This window comes from Notothenia rossii (genome assembly GCF_949606895.1).
Source record: "Notothenia rossii genome assembly, chromosome: 2".
NCBI classification, from domain to species: Eukaryota; Metazoa; Chordata; class Actinopteri; order Perciformes; family Nototheniidae; genus Notothenia; species Notothenia rossii.
Window position 1 is genome coordinate 43,707,177 of NC_136904.1, and position 20,220 is coordinate 43,727,396.

At 40.1% G+C, this 20,220-nt stretch overlaps 2 protein-coding genes across 3 annotated transcripts; one reads left to right on the top strand and one right to left on the bottom strand.

The window, feature by feature from the left end:
• The first annotated feature begins 396 nt into the window (after window positions 1-396).
• Window positions 397-2,343, top strand: LOC307030501 (uncharacterized protein). Its single transcript, XM_079666978.1, has 2 exons — window positions 397-1,095; window positions 1,286-2,343. The coding sequence occupies exons 1-2, from the start codon at window positions 502-504 to the stop codon at window positions 1,610-1,612; spliced, it is 921 nt and encodes a 306-aa protein (XP_079523104.1). The 5' UTR covers window positions 397-501; the 3' UTR covers window positions 1,613-2,343.
• Window positions 2,344-2,805: 462 nt separating this feature from the next.
• Window positions 2,806-7,862, bottom strand: LOC307030500 (uncharacterized protein). Of its 2 annotated transcripts, XM_079666976.1 has the most exons (5): window positions 7,677-7,862; window positions 6,686-7,438; window positions 5,911-6,123; window positions 4,961-5,074; window positions 2,806-4,538 (listed from the first exon to the last, which is right to left on the bottom strand). In XM_079666976.1, the coding sequence occupies exons 1-5, from the start codon at window positions 7,752-7,754 to the stop codon at window positions 3,477-3,479; spliced, it is 2,220 nt and encodes a 739-aa protein (XP_079523102.1). In that variant the 5' UTR covers window positions 7,755-7,862; the 3' UTR covers window positions 2,806-3,476. The 2 variants fall into 2 exon arrangements, with proteins under 2 accessions (XP_079523102.1, XP_079523103.1); XM_079666977.1 differs by lacking the exon at window positions 6,686-7,438 and having other exon boundaries at window positions 7,677-7,844.
• Window positions 7,863-20,220: the final 12,358 nt, after the last annotated feature.

Sequence of the window (20,220 nt, forward strand, 5' to 3'; positions counted from 1 at the left end):
AAAAATCCAAAAACCTTACCGTTATCCGTTGGAAAAAAACGGCAGGGTAGATTCTGATATTAACTGGAGTGTTAATAAAGTGAATTCCCGTGCGAAGCAAAAGTAGCTGGCGAGCGCCCGTCGACCGAAGGTTAGCTTCGTAAATCAGTCTGTGGACCGTTAAGCTAGCTAGCTACTGATCTTTCTCGAGATGTGCTCCGAAGCGAGAAGAGGTGTTTGAATGACGCCTGCGTCGTGGCGCAAGCTACTTATAGGGTTGGTGGATTCCCTGACGTTGGCGTCAAGATCACCAGCCAATCAGGATTGGCGTAATGAGATTGATGCTTCTGGTGCATATGCGTTGAGGCGCATCCCATAGTGAGACATCGAACGGAGTGTTATGAATGAGAACTCCGAGCGAGGGGACATGCACGTCGACATGTATACTCTGAGCTTGCGGTCCTGGTGGATTTCATTCGCAACCAGTTGCAGTACTCTGGGCAGCTTCATGGGTACCGCTGGATGTATGCAAAATGCAGAGTGCATGGACTGCGTGTGAGGAAGGAGGATGTGCGCTTGGTACTGAAGGAGCTGGATCCCAGAAGAGTGGCATTAAGGCAAGCAGGACGACTCAGACGAAGGCGTTACTTCTCCAAAGGGCCAAACTTCATCTGGCACCTGGATTCGTATGATAAACTGAAGCCATATGGCATTTGTATAAATGGATGTATCGATGGGTATTCAAGAAAAATTATCTGGCTTAATGCCTACACAACAAGTAGTGACCCAAAGTTGATTGGGGGATATTACATGGAAGCAGTGCAGCGTTTAGGGGGCTGCCCTAGACTGGTGAGGGGCGATCTTGGAACAGAAAATGGCTATGTTCGAGGCATTCAGCGTTTCCTCGTACCTACTAGCCCAGACGGCACCCATGAAAGCTACTTGGAGGGAGCCAACACCGCCAATCAACGAATCGAGTATTGGTGGGGTTTTCTTCGCAGAGAGTGCGCGGAGTTTTGGATGTGCTTATTTGGAGACCTCAGAGACAACGGGCATTTTGATGGTGGATTTCTGGACAAAAGCCTCCTTCAATTTTGTTGCATGGGACTCATCCAGGTGAGTTAATACATTGTGTGTATGTGCTGTGCGTGTGAGTTAGAGGAGAGAAAAAGAAAGAGAGGAGAGAGTGAAGGACACAGACAGAGGGCGGGATTGGTGGTTATGTGTGAATGCCATAATGTTGTTCTCTATTTAAGTTGATGCGTATGTACAGTTCTTACTAAATGTATTACATTCTTTTTAACAGGATGAGTTGGATGACACTGCACAGGTTTGGAACGCGCACACCATCAGGCCGTCGAGAAACCTGAACGTCCCCAGCGGTCGGCCAAATGTGATGTATGCTGTGCCTGACCTTTACCGGACAAGAGACTACCTTTCCCCTGTTGAAGACGAACACGTTCAACTGTGCAAAAATGAATGTGTCTTTCGGCTGGCCATACCATGTGATCCAGATGTGTACGAACTATGCCACATCTTTATGGGCGAGTCCCATCTGACTCTTCAAACAGACCCATATCAGGCTGTGAACTTGTATATGCACCTAAGAGAGGCCATCAGTGCATCTCTCTAAATCATATACCGTGACATTGGAACTCACCGTCACCGCACTGCTTGTTTGTTTCTGGGAGTATATAGCTCTTATGCCTGTAGTTTCTTTCACAAAGTAGTAATGCTACTCACTGCATTTGCTTGATGAACTTAGGTCATGTGTGTGCATAGCTCATATAATTAATTTGAAATCCTATCTTTAAGTTGACTAAGAATTTAGAATATGTCAGTAAAGTCTAAGCTGTTGAATATTTTAGATTCTGTAGACACCAGTCCTGTTAAGGTGTTATGAACTGTAAGATGACTAAAATACTGCCTTGTCAACATCACTCCCCCCTTTTATATACATGTGATGGCATGACCCTGTCCTCACTGTGCAGCTCCTTCAGTGACAGGCTGCTGCACCCCCGCTGTCTCAGAGAGAGGGAGCAGCGGTCAGACTATATAACCAGTACAGCCCCTAGTAGACCCCCCCCACACACACACACAATAACACAGACTATAACACCCCCTGTTGTTAAATACCAACCATGTGCAATATATATATGCCGTTAATAACTGTGCAATATATACCTATAAACTTTTACAGGATGTGTATTTTGTAAATTGTCTAACTTTGTTTAAATTATAATTTGTTTATCTTTAATACTTTTTTATGCATGCTTCTTAGGTAACATTAAGCTGTCTTTGGCTCTTTTCTGCTGTAACAATGTAAATGTCCCCTCTGTTGGACTAATAAAGGTATTCATTGGGTGAGGCGTGTGGCGCAGTGGATAGAGCCTTTTTATGGGGATCAGATGGTCAGAGGTTCAAACCCCACTGCATGTCGTTGTGTCTAGGCAAGACACTTCACCCCAAATTGCTCCTTGTCCACAGTATTGAGTATGTAAGTCGCTTTGGATAAAAGCGTCTAACCAGTAACATGTAATGTATTCTGATGTGTTTTCGAACTGTGAAACAAAAATAGTGTGTGTGAAAATGTATAGGACTTTAGTAATGCTAGAACCAAGTAGTACGAACATCAAGTTACATGTAATTAACAGAAAACACAGTGATGCCTGTGTTGACAGGCACTTTAATGTCAGAAAGGGGTAGAAAATAACAGCACAAGCTGATCTTTTAACAGTGTGGAAATATTAATAATAATTTTGTATTTGTATCTAGTGTGAAATCCTGGCTTGCAACCCTGATTCAATTTAAAATGTGCCTAATCAGTTTGGTTTGTCAATTTATTAAGACCAATTGAGAAATAAAAAAATAAAACATTGCACATTATGTATACGTCACTTCATATGCACATCTACATACACACGATTTCTGTTTCTAAAGAAAATAGCATTGAGTTATAATTCGGTGCCATGTTAAGATGGCAGTAAATGAAAGTGATATGTTGGTAATATTATTTATACATTCTGAGGGCTTGTAATTAGAGGGTAGTCTTTTCAGGCCACATTTCACACTTTCAACATCACCTTTTTGTAAACAGGATCTAACATAACTATTTCCACATTAAATTTCAAACATTTTTTTTCTGAGAGTTATCAAAAAGGACTGACTCTTTAACACCATAACATCAACAATTAACAATTCGACCAGTGACGGACAACACCGTTTAGCTTTCTTAGCTGCAAAAAAAACACACTTAATCTCAGCCTCTAAACTGGGTTACGATCAAACTGACAAAAACACAGAAAACTGCAGTCATTCTCAAAGCATATTAAAAAAAAAATGTAATATCCTTGTTAAAGCAGAAAATAGAATTGCAGACTGCTCATTACACGGTTCAGTGCATCAGTTGTTTCAATGAAAAAAAAAACACAAAAATATCAAATCAAAATAATATTCCAAACTGTTACTATCAGGCCTGATAATGACTGCTCTCAAGTTCAAAGGATATCCATTTCAAAGTAGTTGCTGGACAGGATATTGTCAAATTCCGTGCGAAATTCAGGGAAAGAGCTGTAGGTACACGGTATTTCAAGGATAGCTCCACAGGTATGAGCAACAGGCCTTCTGCTGAGCCCAGTTTCAGCATTAAAGCACACCCCAATTCTGTCAACACATATGACAGAAGAACCAGTGCAGAAACGCAGGATTTTTTCAGCTTTGGCTTGGTCAGCATTTTTCACATATCGTTGGAGGTGGTTGAAAGTGGTCTGTTCTCTCTGAGACAGCACCACGTTGGTTGTTTCAAACAGTTGGGACACTCTTCTGCCTGTGGCTTTCTTCTTCTCATACAGAGACAACACACTGTCCTTGTCAGGCAGTTTCAGCTGTACAAGTGACATGGGTGTCAAGAAGCAATCGACGATATACTTTGGCTCTTGGAGAATGGCTTTATGAGCCATTGTTTCGATGGCAGGCTCCATGTTGTTCTTTGCCGGTAGGAAATGGGAACCCATCCTTGTGAAAAGGTCGAGCAAGTCCTCTTCATCACTCTCCTCCATTGTGCCCTGGAGAGCCTTCTCCACAGCTGATCTCTCAACAGGAGAGAGGTAGTTGAGAAACGATGTCATCAGGATGTCTACATCAACGGAGTCGACTCCATGAATGCAGGCTAAAATGAAAGCCTTTGATAGCCTCACTGGCATGACACCATGGTCCAGTAATCCTTTCACCCAGATCCGTCCAACTGCTTGCCATTCAGCCTCACAGAAATCTGGCCTCAGCCTTGGAACTCGCTCTGCTTCCCCTTCACACGTTTCAAGAAATTGCTCCCAGAATGCAGTGTAAACCTCCCTTGACACTCCATTATCATCAATAGCATTTTCATTTACAAAGTCCATCTTTAGAGTCAAATGTATTATGCTACTGTCCATAAATACAGCCAAAAGATCTTCAACAACCTTTGTCCTGTGAATTGATGCACGTCGCGTGCTCTCTGGATTTCCTGAGCCTTCAGCTGAGGTTGATGGGGATAGTTGGCTGCTCGAATTTAAAAGCAAATCCTGTAGTAGAAGAACGAATCATACAAACACACACAAAAAGATTGGTCAATGAATGAAGCAGAGGCCAAAATGTCCTAATTGTTAAAATGTTGAGTATGAATCAAGTTCCATATAATATTGGATTCTATGTTTTTCCCATAATGCAACTCAAAAGCTATTTTTTACAAGACCTTCTTTCCAACTCCACCACACCTCCAGTTTATAACACAGACTTTCTATTTGTTGTCTCCAATTCAAAGCCGAGGTAACACTGAAAACTTCAGTATAAAAATCATCAAAGTTACTTTTTTTATACCTGACCGAGCTCCTCCAGAGCTCTCAGGACAGTATACAAATGTTTTACAGGCCACAGTTATGTGAAATCTTACAAGACCGGTAGTTTAAAGGATGTGTTCAGGGTTTCTTGCAGTGATGCATCTTACCTGTGCTGTTTGCACTGTATCCTCATGTATGGACACATGTGCCGAAGGCAGGCCAAAATCAGAGGACAAGGGGAGTAGTAAATCCTGCATTGGTACTCCATTCATCTCCGCACTCTGAAGGATGAATTAAGTATGTTATTAATTGACAGCAGACACTTTGAAGTCTTAGACGTTATTGCAGACCGTAATTTACAAAAGTATTTCCGTAATAGTCTTCAACATCATCTTCTATTTAAAACCAGAAATACTTGTACGTGTTTATAAAAACTAGAGCACAATCACAAGTCAAAACGACTCTGTTGCTTTCCACTTCTACTGCAGCTTGCTAAATAACACCATTTATTTTAATACAAGTTGTACATGACTTTGCTATACCACTATACACAACAAATGGTAGTTTGATATAGAAATTATCGCAAAAAAAGGAGAATTGTGAAGTTGTGCATGCCACCATGAGTTATGAGCTTATGAGCAAAATTAAAATCTTTGTGGAATTCCACAGGTTTTCATCAGGTCTTGTTTGGTTTGTTGAAATGTGAAAGGTTCTAAAGCAGCATAAACTATTAAATGTTAATCAATATGCTGTGGCAAAATGAAGCTCTAAATATACAAGGGGTGAGCTAACATTTCAGTAAGTACAGTAAGCGTTTCACAGCACTGTAGGTTATTTCATTCGTGTGTCCAAAGAATAATCGGGGAACAGAATACATATGCAATAAAAATAAAAGGACATGGTACATTTTTTTCAAAGTAGGAATGCACATTTGACTTTTTCTATAAATTGAATCGAATTTACTGACTATTGAAATCCAACAAAAAACTACAGTATGTAATTGATTGAATTGAAGTAGCAATACATTTCTCAATCTTTTCTGTGTTTACTGGTTTGGTTTTAATACATATATTTGCATTTCTACCCCCTTACCCAAACACTTTCCTGATCACATTACCTGAGTGACATCCTCATGTGTGACGTCATTCCATTTTATCACAACTATCTCATCACCACCTGCTCCCCAAAGATCATCTTCCGGATCCCATACAAGTGTATCTGCCTCGTCTGTTGGGGTTGAATGGGAGCGATGTGATTGCCTTGGACCTTCTGCTGTCACAGTGTCAGAGGTTGATCTTTGTTTTTTGGATCTTGGTTGTATCTGGAAATGCTACAAAGAAACAACTTTTGTTGTCAGCAGTAATTTGTAATAATGGCAGGGAGAAAAACATGTTTCACAATTAATATCAAATGGTGTGCAAAAAAATACATATGACTACACATTAGCCTATTAAGCATAAAGGTACTGTGCAATAACTTTTAGATATTCTTCAATCTTCCCTCAGAGTCTCTAAGATAAGTGATATGTTTCAAAGCATTACAAATAAAAGTATGAAATAGCAAAAAAATATGCAACAAAAAGAAATGTATGCATCTGACCACACATGTCAACAACAAAGTCCTGGAAAAATTGAAACATACAGAGGTGAAAGTATGTTGGTAACGCCTTGGACAAAAGCGTGTGCTAAATAGCCCTACCATAACTATAGCTATGTAGAAAGTTGCTGACTAACTGTGGTGACTGATGGCACACAATGGAACCTTTCTGTTTTATGAAATCCATGTACATCATTTCTTTATTTAGTTATTACCTGAAGTTTAATCTTCAAGCACTATCTCTTTCCATCTGTCCCTGTCATTAAAGTGACTTTATATTTCCTACTGCCACAAACCTGATCGCTATTGTCGCTGTCAGATGAATATCCATGTTCTGGCAGATCTGTAATCAATTCATCTGCATCAACAGATCCATGTGAGTCTGCTCCCTCAGTGATGGCAACAGATGAATCTACAGATAAGGAATCTTCTCTAACTGTTTCTACCTCAGATGGGGATTGATCTTTTGGGTGGGCTTCTTCTTTTGTGGATATGTAAAATCTAAGCAGCTTCAGTTTAGTTTGTTCATAAAGTCTGCTAACAGTGTCATCTGAAGGGATCTGGTTTCTTTTAAAATCACAGACATCAAAGGTAAAGTCTTCAACTCGCCCTTTTGTTGAGTGGCCATTTGGGAAGAATAGCTTCTTTCCCATTTCCAAAAGCTGAGCAACAGTTGTTGTTTTTTCCACCGATGCATGTCTTGTTCCCCCGCCATTGCAGGTCCTCACTTGTTGGTATTCCTTATTGTGAAAATGAAGCCATCCAATTTCAATCTTCCTGGTAGTCTTTTCTGCTGCGTTATTTCTTTGTCTTGACATCCCTTCACCTTCTTTTTGAAACACACCTGATGCACCACACAATGCTCCTTTTGTTTTTGATTTACTTTTCCGTGCTCCTATTTTATCTCTTAATGTCTGTAGAAGAGTTTCTTTATCTGTGCTGCGCTTTGTTTGTTGACAGAAGGAGAGGACAGCTACTCGGTCACCATATGAAGTGATATACTTTGCCATTTGTTCATCATTCATGATGGTTAGCACTGCCTTGTCAACCTGCAAAAATAAAATAACTAATACATTACCAACAACCACTAGCTTGCTACCTAGCACCCTAACACTTAACTTGTAAACAAACGGCGCTTATCAAATTCAGAAGTCAGCATTAAACGTTTTACAGAAGGATTTTTTAACTGCCATGCTACCTCCATATTACTTATAAAGTGTTTGACTTTTCCAGGCTCTGTGCTGTTACGGTAACTTATTCCGTGAATTGAATGAATGTTCTACGCACCTTGTCACTTTGCATTTTCATGATGTCCTCTTGTGGGACCTCTCTCGAGCGAAGAAAGCTTTCCAAATCCTCCTCCATGACTCTTTCATCTGTTACAAGCTGCCCCAGAGTACTGTAGGTTGCCAAACTGAACCGTCCGGAAGTACATTGCGCTAAACGAACATTTTTGCGGGATCTCGCAAAGGGGTTTTGCGAGATCTCGCAAAAGTATTGCGAGATATCGCAAAACCTTTGCGAGATCTCGCAAATGTTTTGCGATATCTCGCAAAACATTTTTATTTTTTTTTTCTTCCCCATGTCCCCTTGGGGGCTCCGTAGCTTCTTTACTCATCCGAAAAATAAAGACGGAATTTCATGATGAGACGGACACCTTCTATGCAATTTTTGCAGACGAGTGCAAAGACGTGTCTAAACGAGAGCTTGTGGCAGTATGTATCCGATACATGCACAAGGGTATGATCAAGGAAAGGGCTGTGGGTTTTTTGGAGACTGGAGACACGCAAATGCCATATCAGCGAAAATCCTGCAAGTGCTGGAGCCTTTGGAGCTTGACCCCAAGTTGTGCGTTGGATTTGGTTTCGATGGGGCATCGGTCATGTCCGGCAATAAAGGAGGGGTGCATATGATTTGAAAGAAAACGTTTCCCCACGCCATATACGTCCATTGTCATTCCCATCGCCTAAACCTCGTCCTGTGCGCAGCATCAAAGGTTTCTCCCGGCATTTCAACATTTTTTGATGTCATTAACAACCTACACAGTTTCATGACGGGGACCCGAAGACATGCTAGATTTATTGAAATCCAAAAGGAGCTGCATCCCGGGAAACCAACTTTGGAACTGGAGAGATCCTGTGATGTCCGATGGAGCTCATAGTCTTGTGCCGTCAGTAAAGTATTGACACTCCTTGGATCAATCTTTGAGACACTGGCTGATTTTTGTCAGAGCTCCGGTCACTCCAAAACCGAAGCTGACTCTCTACTTCAGCAGATGCAGACGAAGAAATTTGTGTTTATTCTCGTCATGTTCAACAGGCTGTTTGAAATGAGTGACTATGCAACAAAAGGCCTGCCATATTCTACTATATCAGTCACAGATTGCATCGATCTAATCGAGGGTCTCAAGGAAAACTACAATACATTGAGGAAAAAAGAAGCTGACTTCATTAAACTTGTGAAACTGACAGATGATTTGATGAAGAAACACGACATCATTAACTGGGACGTCACTGGGTCGCGAAAGAGGAGGTTGCCAGGTAAGTTTGGCGATTCCAAATTGAATCTACCCTGGGCAAAGCCTCCCCTGTAAAGGACAACTCCGACCTAAAAAACATTATGAATAATGTGCTTGACAGGCAGATTATGGAACTGGACACTCGTTTTAAGGCGGACACATACGGGTTTATGAAAGCCGCTGCTGCATTGTTGCCTTGGTCTAGCACCTTTGGTAACAATGAATTAATTCAGCCTGCCAGCACACACTTTTCCATCTGTGTGCAAGATGCAGAACACGAAGTGTTTGTACAGCAGCTAAAGAGAAAGGTGACAGCGGGAATAACCTTCCCATCACTCGTGGAGGTGCTCGACTCATGTCCTACTGGCATTTTCCCTCAAATGAATCGTCTCCTTTGGGCTCTCGTCACGTTACCCATAACAAGCTGTACTGTGGAAAGAGTATTTTCTACTGTCAGTAGAGTAAAAACGGGGATGAGGGCATCAATGAACACAGACAGACTGAACTCGTTGTCCCTGCTCTCCTTTGAAAGAGAACTGACTTAATCCTTGGACTACAAGGACATTATTTCAGTGTTCAACACAAAGCCCTGTTGACTCCTGCTGTAACCATCAAAGGTATTTGGACTGTAGGCTACATGTATATAGTATATTTCATAATTTTTTTTATTTGATTAGATTTATTTATAATGTGTAGATCAATAAAACAAAAAATAAAATATGAAAATGAAATGAAACATGAGAATTATATACACATTTAAGCAGTGTCAAATTGATAAACAAACATATTACTGATTCTAAATTATATATAAACAAATGATCTAATTACACATCCGAAAAGGGTCCATGGGAAGAAGTTTACATTTATTTAATCCCACCCTTTCTCCCAAAAACTAAATCTTTAACATACATATTTTTCTTTTTTTCTTAAAGTAATACATGTGTTAAAGAAAAACAAACAAACAACTGAAGTATTATTTGAATTATTTGAAGGATTAAAGTACCGTGTTATGGCAGGAAAGTTCAATCTGGTATATTCATTTTAATGTCACCTTATATAGAATGTGTGTTAAACTTGCGATTTCTGCATTGAGTGACTTCTGCCTAGCAGATACCAAGAAGAGGCCCCTAGGGTCTCTCTGTTAATTATCAATAGTCCTTGCAATTAACAGGGGAATTCCCGGATACATTTTCAGATATAAGGCAGTTAAAGTATTGTAGAATTAATGATTTATCTCCTACAGACCCCAAAAGAGGCCTTGAGACTTGGGTCACCCAGCAGTAAACGAGATAAACGTCCTTTTGAGCTTATCAATAAAATGTATTCATTCCTAGTAAGCTGACTTTGGGGTGAAGGGAAGTTCAGGGAAGCCATTAAGCCACAAGAACAATTAACTTATGTTGGTTGACTGATGCGGTGACTGTCATGGGACGATGGCGTTTGGATATTTACAAATATGGCTTTCATAGAGAAAAACAGGTGACTGTTGTGTGATAAGATACATGATAGGATGTGTGTGTTGAAGATGTTTAGGGGGAATGAGTATGTGTCCTGTCAAAGAGTCCTCTGTCATGACTCCAAATCATTGATTGGGGGATCTGCCTGAGGGCAGAGGGACAAACACACACACACACACACGCGAAACTCCTCCCCACCTGTGTATAAATGTTGTGATCATTTTGAAGATCGGCGCTCTTGTTTTTGACTTGCCGTTCCTGAGACGTGTCTCACACGGTGGTAGAACCTGAGCCCGGACTACTCTGCAGAGTGCTTCGTGATTAGGTGATGTATTTCTATGTTTTACCATTAAAGCAGATTATTGTTTAACCCTTATCCTGGCTGCTTTGCATTTTTCCTTCTTTTGAGAACCCGCTCATATAGGAACAGCGCGGAGCAGAGATTCTGCCCCAACAAATGGTGTTTCCCCGACGTGATGACGTCATGACGTGCCGACGTGGTGACGTCATGAGTTGGGTTTTTGAGAGGAAAAATCAGCAGCCAGCGGACGAATGGTCCGGAGAAGAGGCCTAGAATAATCTCTGACAACTAAAACGAGGATCCTACAATTGAAAGGTGAGCAGACGAGCCTGTTTCTATCGAAGGTCTGTAATTGGCTAAACTAAATTTTAGAGTTGTCAGAGACATATTCCGGTGTCATAGTTGTTGCGGTGGAATATACAAATACATATTTTAGATAGGTAGGAAAGTTATTTAACATAAAAGTGAATCAACGAGGTATGTAAGATGAAGGTGAAAGGCCCCGTACTTTTTGCAAAAAGGAGACGGCTGAAGACTCGTTGGGGGGTGTTCAGTGGCTGTTTTCAGACGCCATCCGGAACAAATCAGAATAACAATTCTTAGGTTCATAGGAATCGAAGTTGAGTTATAAGTAAATCCAAAGGAGAGTAACGCAACCTTCAAAAAGCAATTTTGAAGTGACCGGACCTCATTAATCCTTTGTTCTGTGGGGTTGAATCTATAAAGCCAAACGTCACGATAAAGAGTTCTGTAAGCCTGGGTTACGACTCCATGTCAGCGTCACATCGTTGAAAGACGGTGTTGAAGCGCGCTGAGAGGATCGCTAAAGTTGTTGGAATAAACATCGGACAATAAAAGCTGAATAGACTGCACGGGGAATTTTTTCTGTGAATATTTACTGGCAACAAAGACAGTAAGTCAGATGAATAGATACGAAGTCATAATGAAGGGAGAATTTGAACGAGAGGAGCGTGAGTTAAGAGTTTACGAGAACAGTGGGTTCAAGCAGAAAAATTGAATAAAAGGATAGCAGAAGTGTTAATTGTTGAAGGAAGCCCCCCTTCTCCTAAAAAGGCTGAGAGCTGCAGCGGGGGAGAGAGGGGGGTGTCAGTATTTGTCTGTGAGACCCCCCCCCTTCTTCCTCTCGAGAGCAGCAGCAGCAGCCCGGAGTGTGTCTGGTTGCTTTTTTCTCTAGTGATCTGAAGTTGGAGTGAAATACATAGAAAATTAACAGATCAATGTGTGATTTGAAGTGGTAGATATATTGAAATAAATAAGAAACAATGATTTGCTGCTATTTAAACATAGTCTTTGAGAACTGATTGATACCGTTGCATTGCGTTGTGAATTTTATGGTATTTGTCATTAACTAAGGATTGTACTTAATTATACTTCAAGGAAAATTATATCACATACAGTAACCTTAGGGGAAAGTAAAAAGAGATTTACTGAGTATGAAGTACATTAAGGGTAAGGTTTTATTCAAATTAAATATAATAGTTGGATTTTTCCACCTAGAATAAGACATGGAAAGAGGAGAATTTGTTAGACATGAAATAACGAACTCACTGGAAGAAATATATGTTGTAATGTTATTTAGGAGTTGTTATCATATACAGTTACTCTCAGTGGATGGTTGTTTAAAGTAGATAGGAAACTGAAAACGTAAACGATCCACCACAATGGTGTTTTTAAGTTTATGAAGAAGGAGTAGAAAGTAAAAAGAAGGTTTTTGTAAGTTTGTCAGAGGGAATCTGTTAATGTTTAAGCATGACAGAGGTGCTGCACGAGGCTAAAAGCCATCTCACACAGTTGGAGAACAAAAGAGGTTTTGATGAGAGAAGCTTGGGCCGGCAGCTGCAGGGCGCAGAGAGGAAGAGAGAGAGAAAAGTCAGATGGTTTGAGGAAGTATAGAGAGAGTACAGGTTATATAGAGTTACTACTATTCTGGAAAATGTCATATTGTTTTATGATTAACATAAAATAAGACTATATTTACTAGATATAAGAACAACAGGCTTATCTAGGTTAACAGAACATTGCTATTAACCAGTTTCAGCTGCAACTATCCTGTCTTTGTTCTAAAGAGAACATACGTTGCATTTACAATTAATATTAAGAAAAGTTCACAATTGATACCATTAAAGACCGTTTGGGATTAATAGGACGAGTTTGTCATAAACATTCGTGCTTAGATGGAATAAAAGTGTTGAGATGTTCTCAAAAATGGGAGTTTTCACTTTTCTTTTTAGTTTTTATTGAAACAATTAAGTAATAAGGACAGAAAAATGTTCCGTGATGATTTATTTAGGTTTCAGCTTTAGTAATAATGAAGATTACATTTTGTAATAATTCCTTTAAGTGTTCCAAAAATATATTCATGAACTGTAGTCAGATTACTTGTTTTAAATATATAGCGCTGAATACAGTTAGTTTTGTATTCTGTTACAAATCTAACCACGCTTGTAACACACAACTTAGATAAACCATTTGAAAAAGAATAGAATAAGCAAGTAGATAAAAGATGAATCTATAGTGGTTAAGAAAGGTGTCTTTGTTTTGCCTATTAACTTAGAACTGAAGTAATGAAGAATAGGAAGACTGTTACCATTAATGGGTTTAACATTCACATGTTTCAGCATTCTTGACCATATAGACACTCAGCTGTTTTATTTTGTAACCCACTGGGGGAGAGATTTACATTGAGTTTTTCTCAGTAGCTGATTTGCTGTGATTACAGCAGCATTGGATAGTTGTGCGCCACCTTTGGGTTGTACTCTGAATCAGTGTGTTGGTGAAATGTTGCTCATTGCAAACAGAAGAACTGTGCAAAGAACGCATCTCTGAGGAGGTATGGACAGTTTGCTTGTGCCTCGTTGTCAAGGCAACAGTGGTGTGAAGAGGTACTGCAGTTTTGGGGGATTTCTGCTGTAAAGAGGACAACGTGTGTCTGCTGTTTGTATCACATTGATCCAGAGGTCCCTTCCCCCTCAGGACATCCCAATGCCAGAGAGAGTTTCCTTGGAGCCCACTGACCAGGGCCGGTTCTAGCTTTTTGGGGGCCCTGCCACTGACTACAGCTGAAGAGGACAATGAATCATTGACTGTTCTCAATATGACAAGATCAAGAGACAGGCTGGTCTCAGTCTGTTCAGACTCTGAAGAAATCATGCAATGATTTTACAGCATAACTGTGCAAGAGTTTACCGGAAGGTGGTGTCGAACGATATGCTTAGTGTTTAGGAAGGGAGGCTGATTGTTTAATGATGGTCTGGAATGCTGAAAAGATTAAAGTTTAATATCCTTGTTTGGCAAACAAGGCATCTGATTATTATGTCACACATGATAATCTTGACATAGTGACTAACTATGGGTAAACGTGTGGACGTTATACCATTATTATCATGAACAAAAAATAAATAGGGAAATAGTATCTGGTTAAAGATTAATGGATTTCATATCCTAGAGAGGATTAGTTATATTGTGAATACTTCACAAGGTATTTACTAATGTATTTTGAAGAACACATCACAAGAACACAAGTCCAGTTTTGTTTTGTTTTTGGATTAAATTGTCCATTACCAAAACTGTTCAGCTTAGGTCTAGCTTTAGACTTTAATAGTAAAAGAGTATTTAGGCTTATTTTTGTATATCTGACATTTTTTAAATATGTTGGCTATTCACTAGATAGAGAGATGGCATTACTCTCCATTTGTTAAGAACATTTCTGAAGATTAAATATTTGTTTCATTTCTAATATTCCTATTTAAGACATAATTTTAGAGTAACAAGGCTGATGCTGAAATTGGAAAATATGTTAGTGGTTTGCATGATGTAAACAAAAAAAGGTTTTGTTTGTTCAACCTCCAGTTAGATCTGAAACAGTAATAATGATTGATTTGGCCGAAGCTTAGTTTAACATCCTGATGTAACATTATGAGGTATGTTCACTTCTAAGGTTAAACAAATTGATAAAATGGATTATTTTTATTATTATTGATTAATTTGGAATATTAATTCAAAAGGCTGTTTTCTGCAGGTTCACTTAAGAATGCCTTGCATGAACATTTGTCAGGTATTGTGTTTCCTAGGGGCGGTATATTAATAAAGTGTATTGATAATTTGTTTGTTAAACATCTGAAGAAAATGGTGCCGCAAACACGAGAAAAATGTTGTTGCATTGGTTGACATCAACACAATGATGTCACTAGTACAACTCCAGCTAGTAGAATATTAAAGTCTCTGCAGAGCACGACACATGGCCAAAAAGACTGAGACCAAATGACCTTTGACCCTGACTGACAGTGTGAGTGTGAATTAATGCCGGCATGTGATCAGTGTAACTGCATGATTCTAAAACAATGACTAACCAAGCATGTTTTTAGACTAACACATTATTCTGGAGCTCCAAGGGAAACGAGAGGTTTCCTAAAAATGTTGACATGTTTCTAATATTGATTGAGTTATAACAGGTAACACAGATGCAGAATCAGTGGCCGAGGGGCTACTGAGAGAGGTAATTCCAGAATGAGAATACCAGAGAAGGTGAACTGTGATGATGAAACAATTTTGTAATATTTCAACAGGTATTAAAGTAACTGAGGTTTGAAATGTAGAAAGAACATATTACAGCTAAGTTAAAACATAGTAATGTATTGAGATAGAATTTAATTTGGACAACATCTTGTAACTAGCCTGGGAAATAAGTAAAAGCCATAGACTTTTTGGTTTAGATCATTATTGGGATGTACATTTAATTTAAATTCATAATAGAAAGACATTTGATGACAGTATGTTGGATTTCTGTATTCATTTTTTAGCTTGATAATATCTAAGCACTGACAGGTAGAAGCAGTATCCCCAGGAAATTATTCACTTTGTCAGTATCATGATTTTAGTTGTTTTTTAATCCATAACATTAGTGTGTTCCATTACCAGAAACATTAGCAGTTCATATTATATTTAGATTTTAAATAGGATCTCAAGTATTTCATTTAAAAATAACACAGATGCTTGTCAGAAATTCAGAGCTATTGAAATATGTTATTTAGTTCACCTGAAGATGTTGGGGTTTATTTTGTTGACACAGGCCAAGTATTAGGATTCTGAAGCTGCACTGGCAGATAGGAGGTCTGCAACTAATTTAGAAAACCTGTTCACAGACAGCTGTTGTTTTAAGATACCACACCAACAGGCACCAAGCAGCCTACCAGTGGTGGGTCAAACACCTGAGGGCCCAGAAGCCCTGAGCCCTTGAGGGGTGGGTATCAGATTTCTCCACACAGGTTGCTGACGCCAAAAGGGGGACCCGAGGAGCAGGAGGCCGACACAGCGGAGTTCGTCTGGCTGAAGGTCGTCAGGCCTACGTGGCTCAACCCCAGGTTCTCCGGCCTCTACAGAGGGACCCAGAGGACATCTCATGCCGTCCGCCGAGGAGCAAAGGGGGACATCTGGTACTATTGGAGCCAGTGTGCGGCGAGGAAATCACCTGGATTTACCCAGACACATCAGGACGGACCTGGTTATCATCAATGAGGACATCCCTACAGCAGACGACTCGGAAGCTGTCATCATCGGACTGGAGGAGAAGGACCTCGCGGACATCCCTACAGCAGACGACTCGGAAGCAGCTGTCAGCGGGCTGGGGGACTTCTCGAGGCAGCAGAGGAGTCTACTTCTCTCTGATCAGATTAATCAGTTCCACCTTTGAAGGAAAGGCCGCATCTCCCCCTCCCTATCAGCTGCCCCTTGGCGTATTCCTTTGAGGGGGAGAGGGGCCCTGAGGATTCAACAACACGCAAGGATGCTGCTTTCTGGCACTCAGGCTCTCACTCTAATAGTTCCTTCACTGACATTGAAAGTTGTGTTCTGTTCACAAAGGTTTAATGAAGGGGGACAGACACAGTAGCAAAGAATGACAGTAGTTGTGTTTCAAATGTCTTATGTGAGTTGGTCTCGTGGGGCGAGACCAAAAGGGGGAATTTAAGTATTATTTGAATTATTTGAAGGATTAAAGTAACGTGTTATGGCAGGAAAGTTCAATCTAGTATATTCATTTTAATGTCACCTTATATAGAATGTGTCTTAAACTTGTGATTTCTGCATTGAGTGACTTCTGCCTAGCAGATACCAAGAAGAGGCCCCTAGGGTCTTTCTTTTAATTTTCAATAGTCCTTGCAATTAACAGGGGAATTCCCAGATACATTTTCAGATATAAAGCAGTTAAAGTCTTGTAGAATTAATGATTTATCTCCTACACATCCTGCAGGCCTTGAGACTTGGGTCACCCAGCAGTAAACAAGATAAACGTCCTTTTGAGCTTATCAATAAAATGTATTCATTCCTAGTAAGCTGACTTTGGGGTGAAGGGAAGTTCAGGGAAGCCATTAAGCCACAAGAACAATTAACTTATGTTGGTTGACTGATGCGGTGACTGTCATGGGACGATGGCGTTTGGATATTTACAAATATGGCTTTCATAGAGAAAAACAGGTGACTGTTGTGTGATAAGATACATGATAGGATGTGTGTGTTGAAGATGTTTAGGGGGAATGAGTATGTGGCCTGTCAAAGGGTCCTCTGTCATGACTCCAAATCATTGATTGGGGGATCTGCCTGAGGGCAGAGGGACAAACACACACACACACACACGCGAAACTCCTCCCCACCTGTGTATAAATGTTGTGATCATTTTGAAGATCGGCGCTCTTGTTTTTAACTTGCCATTCCTGAGACGTGTCTCACACGGTGTTAGAACCTGAGCCTGGAGTACTCTGCAGAGTGCTTCGTGATTAGGTGATTAGGTGATGTATTTGTATGTTTTTGCCATTAAAGCAGATTATTGTTTAACCCTTATCCTGGCTGCTTTGAATTTTTCCTTCTTTTGAGAACCCGCTCATATAGGAACAGCGCGGAGCAGAGATTCTGCCCCAACACAACACAAAAACATATAAAAGCAAATAAATAAACAAACAAATAATTATGAATTACAGTTATTGTTTTTTGATAGTTTTGCAGCAATTGGACTTTACGCAATGTTTGTGTGCGTGCGCGCCAGTGTGTGTTTATGTGGCCGCAGTTCCAGAATGAGTATGTCTGCACCGCTCTGTGTATCCATGCTTTATTGTTGATGCTGTGCAACTGTGTGTTTGTGCAGCGGCAGCCGTGTCATGTTATAGGCTACTGTGCTGGTGTTGTGTGCCTGTAACATGACTTCTAATATATATGTGTCCGTCTGAATAATTTTTTCTGCAATCAGGCAAGTATAGTTGGCTTAATAGTGGCTTATTTCAGTTAAAATGCGTTTTAGGACATATTAAGTATGTTTGGTCTTGAACAGGCTGGGCCCACCTGATTTTTTTTGGGCCCACCCACTCTTTGATTTCTGCCTACGCCACTGAGACAACGTGTATGATCAGATGCTTACTGCTCTCCACCATTCTTTTCCAGAAGCAGTTTAAACAGGGAGGAAAGAGAGGATATGAGGGACGGGGAGGAAAGGGAGAACATGAGAGACGTGAGGACAGACGTAAGTAATGGGGCAGGCTATTTAGTCATGGCAAACTAAAGCTCAGTTTTTAGTTGTAACCTTGAAGATAGTTGATTTTGTCTTTTTTTTTTTTATTGTAAAGTGAAGTATTAAAGTAACGTGTTATAGCAGAAAGTTTAATACACCGTATTTCTGGTATATTCATTTTAATGTCACGTGATATATAGGATGTGTGTTTAATTACTTTGTATCAAATAGTAGCAGTCTGTATAACAAAAAGCTGGAAGTATGAGAAGTGAAAACATTTGTATTAGGAGAAGTGGAGATGTGAGAAATGGGATATCCTTATTTGGACACAGCTTGTCAAAACATCTGGAGGGCTGCATGGAAAAAAAGAGTGTGCGTTAAACGCTGTAAAGTTCTAACTATTTCAAAAGCATTGCTGGAGGACTGCTTGAGAGTAGAGGTTATGTTTTCCTCGTTATTATTGATATTAAGGCAATTTACATGTATTACTTGTAGTAGCCAACTATAACAACTATATCTTAAACATATCTTAAACTTGTGTGTACTAAACTGATGGGGGAGGGGGCTGGAGAGAGAGAACTCTATGCAAAAAGATGTGTGTGTGAAAGCAGCAAGAATGCGAGACAACAAACACCAGATGGGTTTTGTTTTGCCTCAAACTTAAAGAGCAACTTGCAGGTTAGAGACACCAGTGAATAAATGTCTAGGAAAATGATGAATACACTAGATTTTCAAAAAAATATACAGAAATATACACTACAGTGACATCCGGCGTCGTTTTAGTAAGACATTTTCACTTCCGCATAAAAAAGCCTCCGCACGTGACCTCCCGCGTGTGACGTAACATGGGGGAGAGCGGCCGGTCTAACGTATGAATAAACATGGATCACAATGCTAGTTTTGACACAGAAGAGGTTGAAAATATATATTCGAATGCATATGATTATGATTATGAGCCTGCTATGCGTCCAAGAGACTAGGAGCAGCCAAGGGTTAGAAGAAATAACGGCCATCGGAGAGAAATTGAGTTTTGGTGTGTGGAGAGAACCAGTGGAGAACAGAGCAGCTGTCTTGGTGAGTGACCGGCGTTAGCTACAGTTAATGTTAGCTAACGTCAGTCACATCACAACATTGTAAAGTTAGCAATCATATATCAGGCTAAAACTAAAGTAGTATTGTGTTAGAAATTAATATCAATGTTTTAATGTGGAAATGTAGTTTAAACGTGCCGTCAGTTTTAATGCTCTTTTATACTGAAAAACCAGAAATTCTTGTGCACAAGTAGTTAAGCTTTTATTCTGAAAATCCTTCATCTACGGTTAGCATTTAGCATGTGGCTAATATACGATTTCCTGAAGAGGTGAATTTAGTAGCGAAATGATATGGAGTGGTGCAAACCGAAGCTACTGATTTAACACTACAACTATAGATGTCGAGATACTACCATGCTGAATATTAAATGAAGGTACAGTTTATTTGAATACATTATTGTTTACAGACGAGAGTAGCATGTGAAAACATCCGGAATGACCGGAAACCAAACGAGCCGAGAAGTATTGTTTAGAGTATTGATTACAGCGTTTAGAATGTGTTAAATGAAAAGTGATGAAAGAGAATATGAGGAGAAACGGCGTGTTAAGCATATATTGAATGTGAAAAGAACCTTTCCTCTGTTTAAATGCAATAACGGACATTGGAGACGAGGCGAGCCGGCTGGCGGGGAGGAGCCAGCAGAGGATATATAACAGCACCGGAGGAGAGATCCATTCTCTTCTCTTCCCTATCGAGGAGCGGATCACAGCTGTTTGTCTGACTGAACAATATCATGCTTGTGACCAACCCGCGCCTTTTTAATTAAAGTACCCAATTGAACTTTCACAGAGACTCCATTTAGTCTCCTTTTAAAGCTTCTCTCCTGGACGGGAGAATAACGAACACAGTTAACAATCTGGTGACCCTGACGTGATCCCGCTGACCGAGGAGAGAAAACCAACTGGCTGTTTCCTGGAGACGCTTGCAGCCATTCGACACACAAGAGC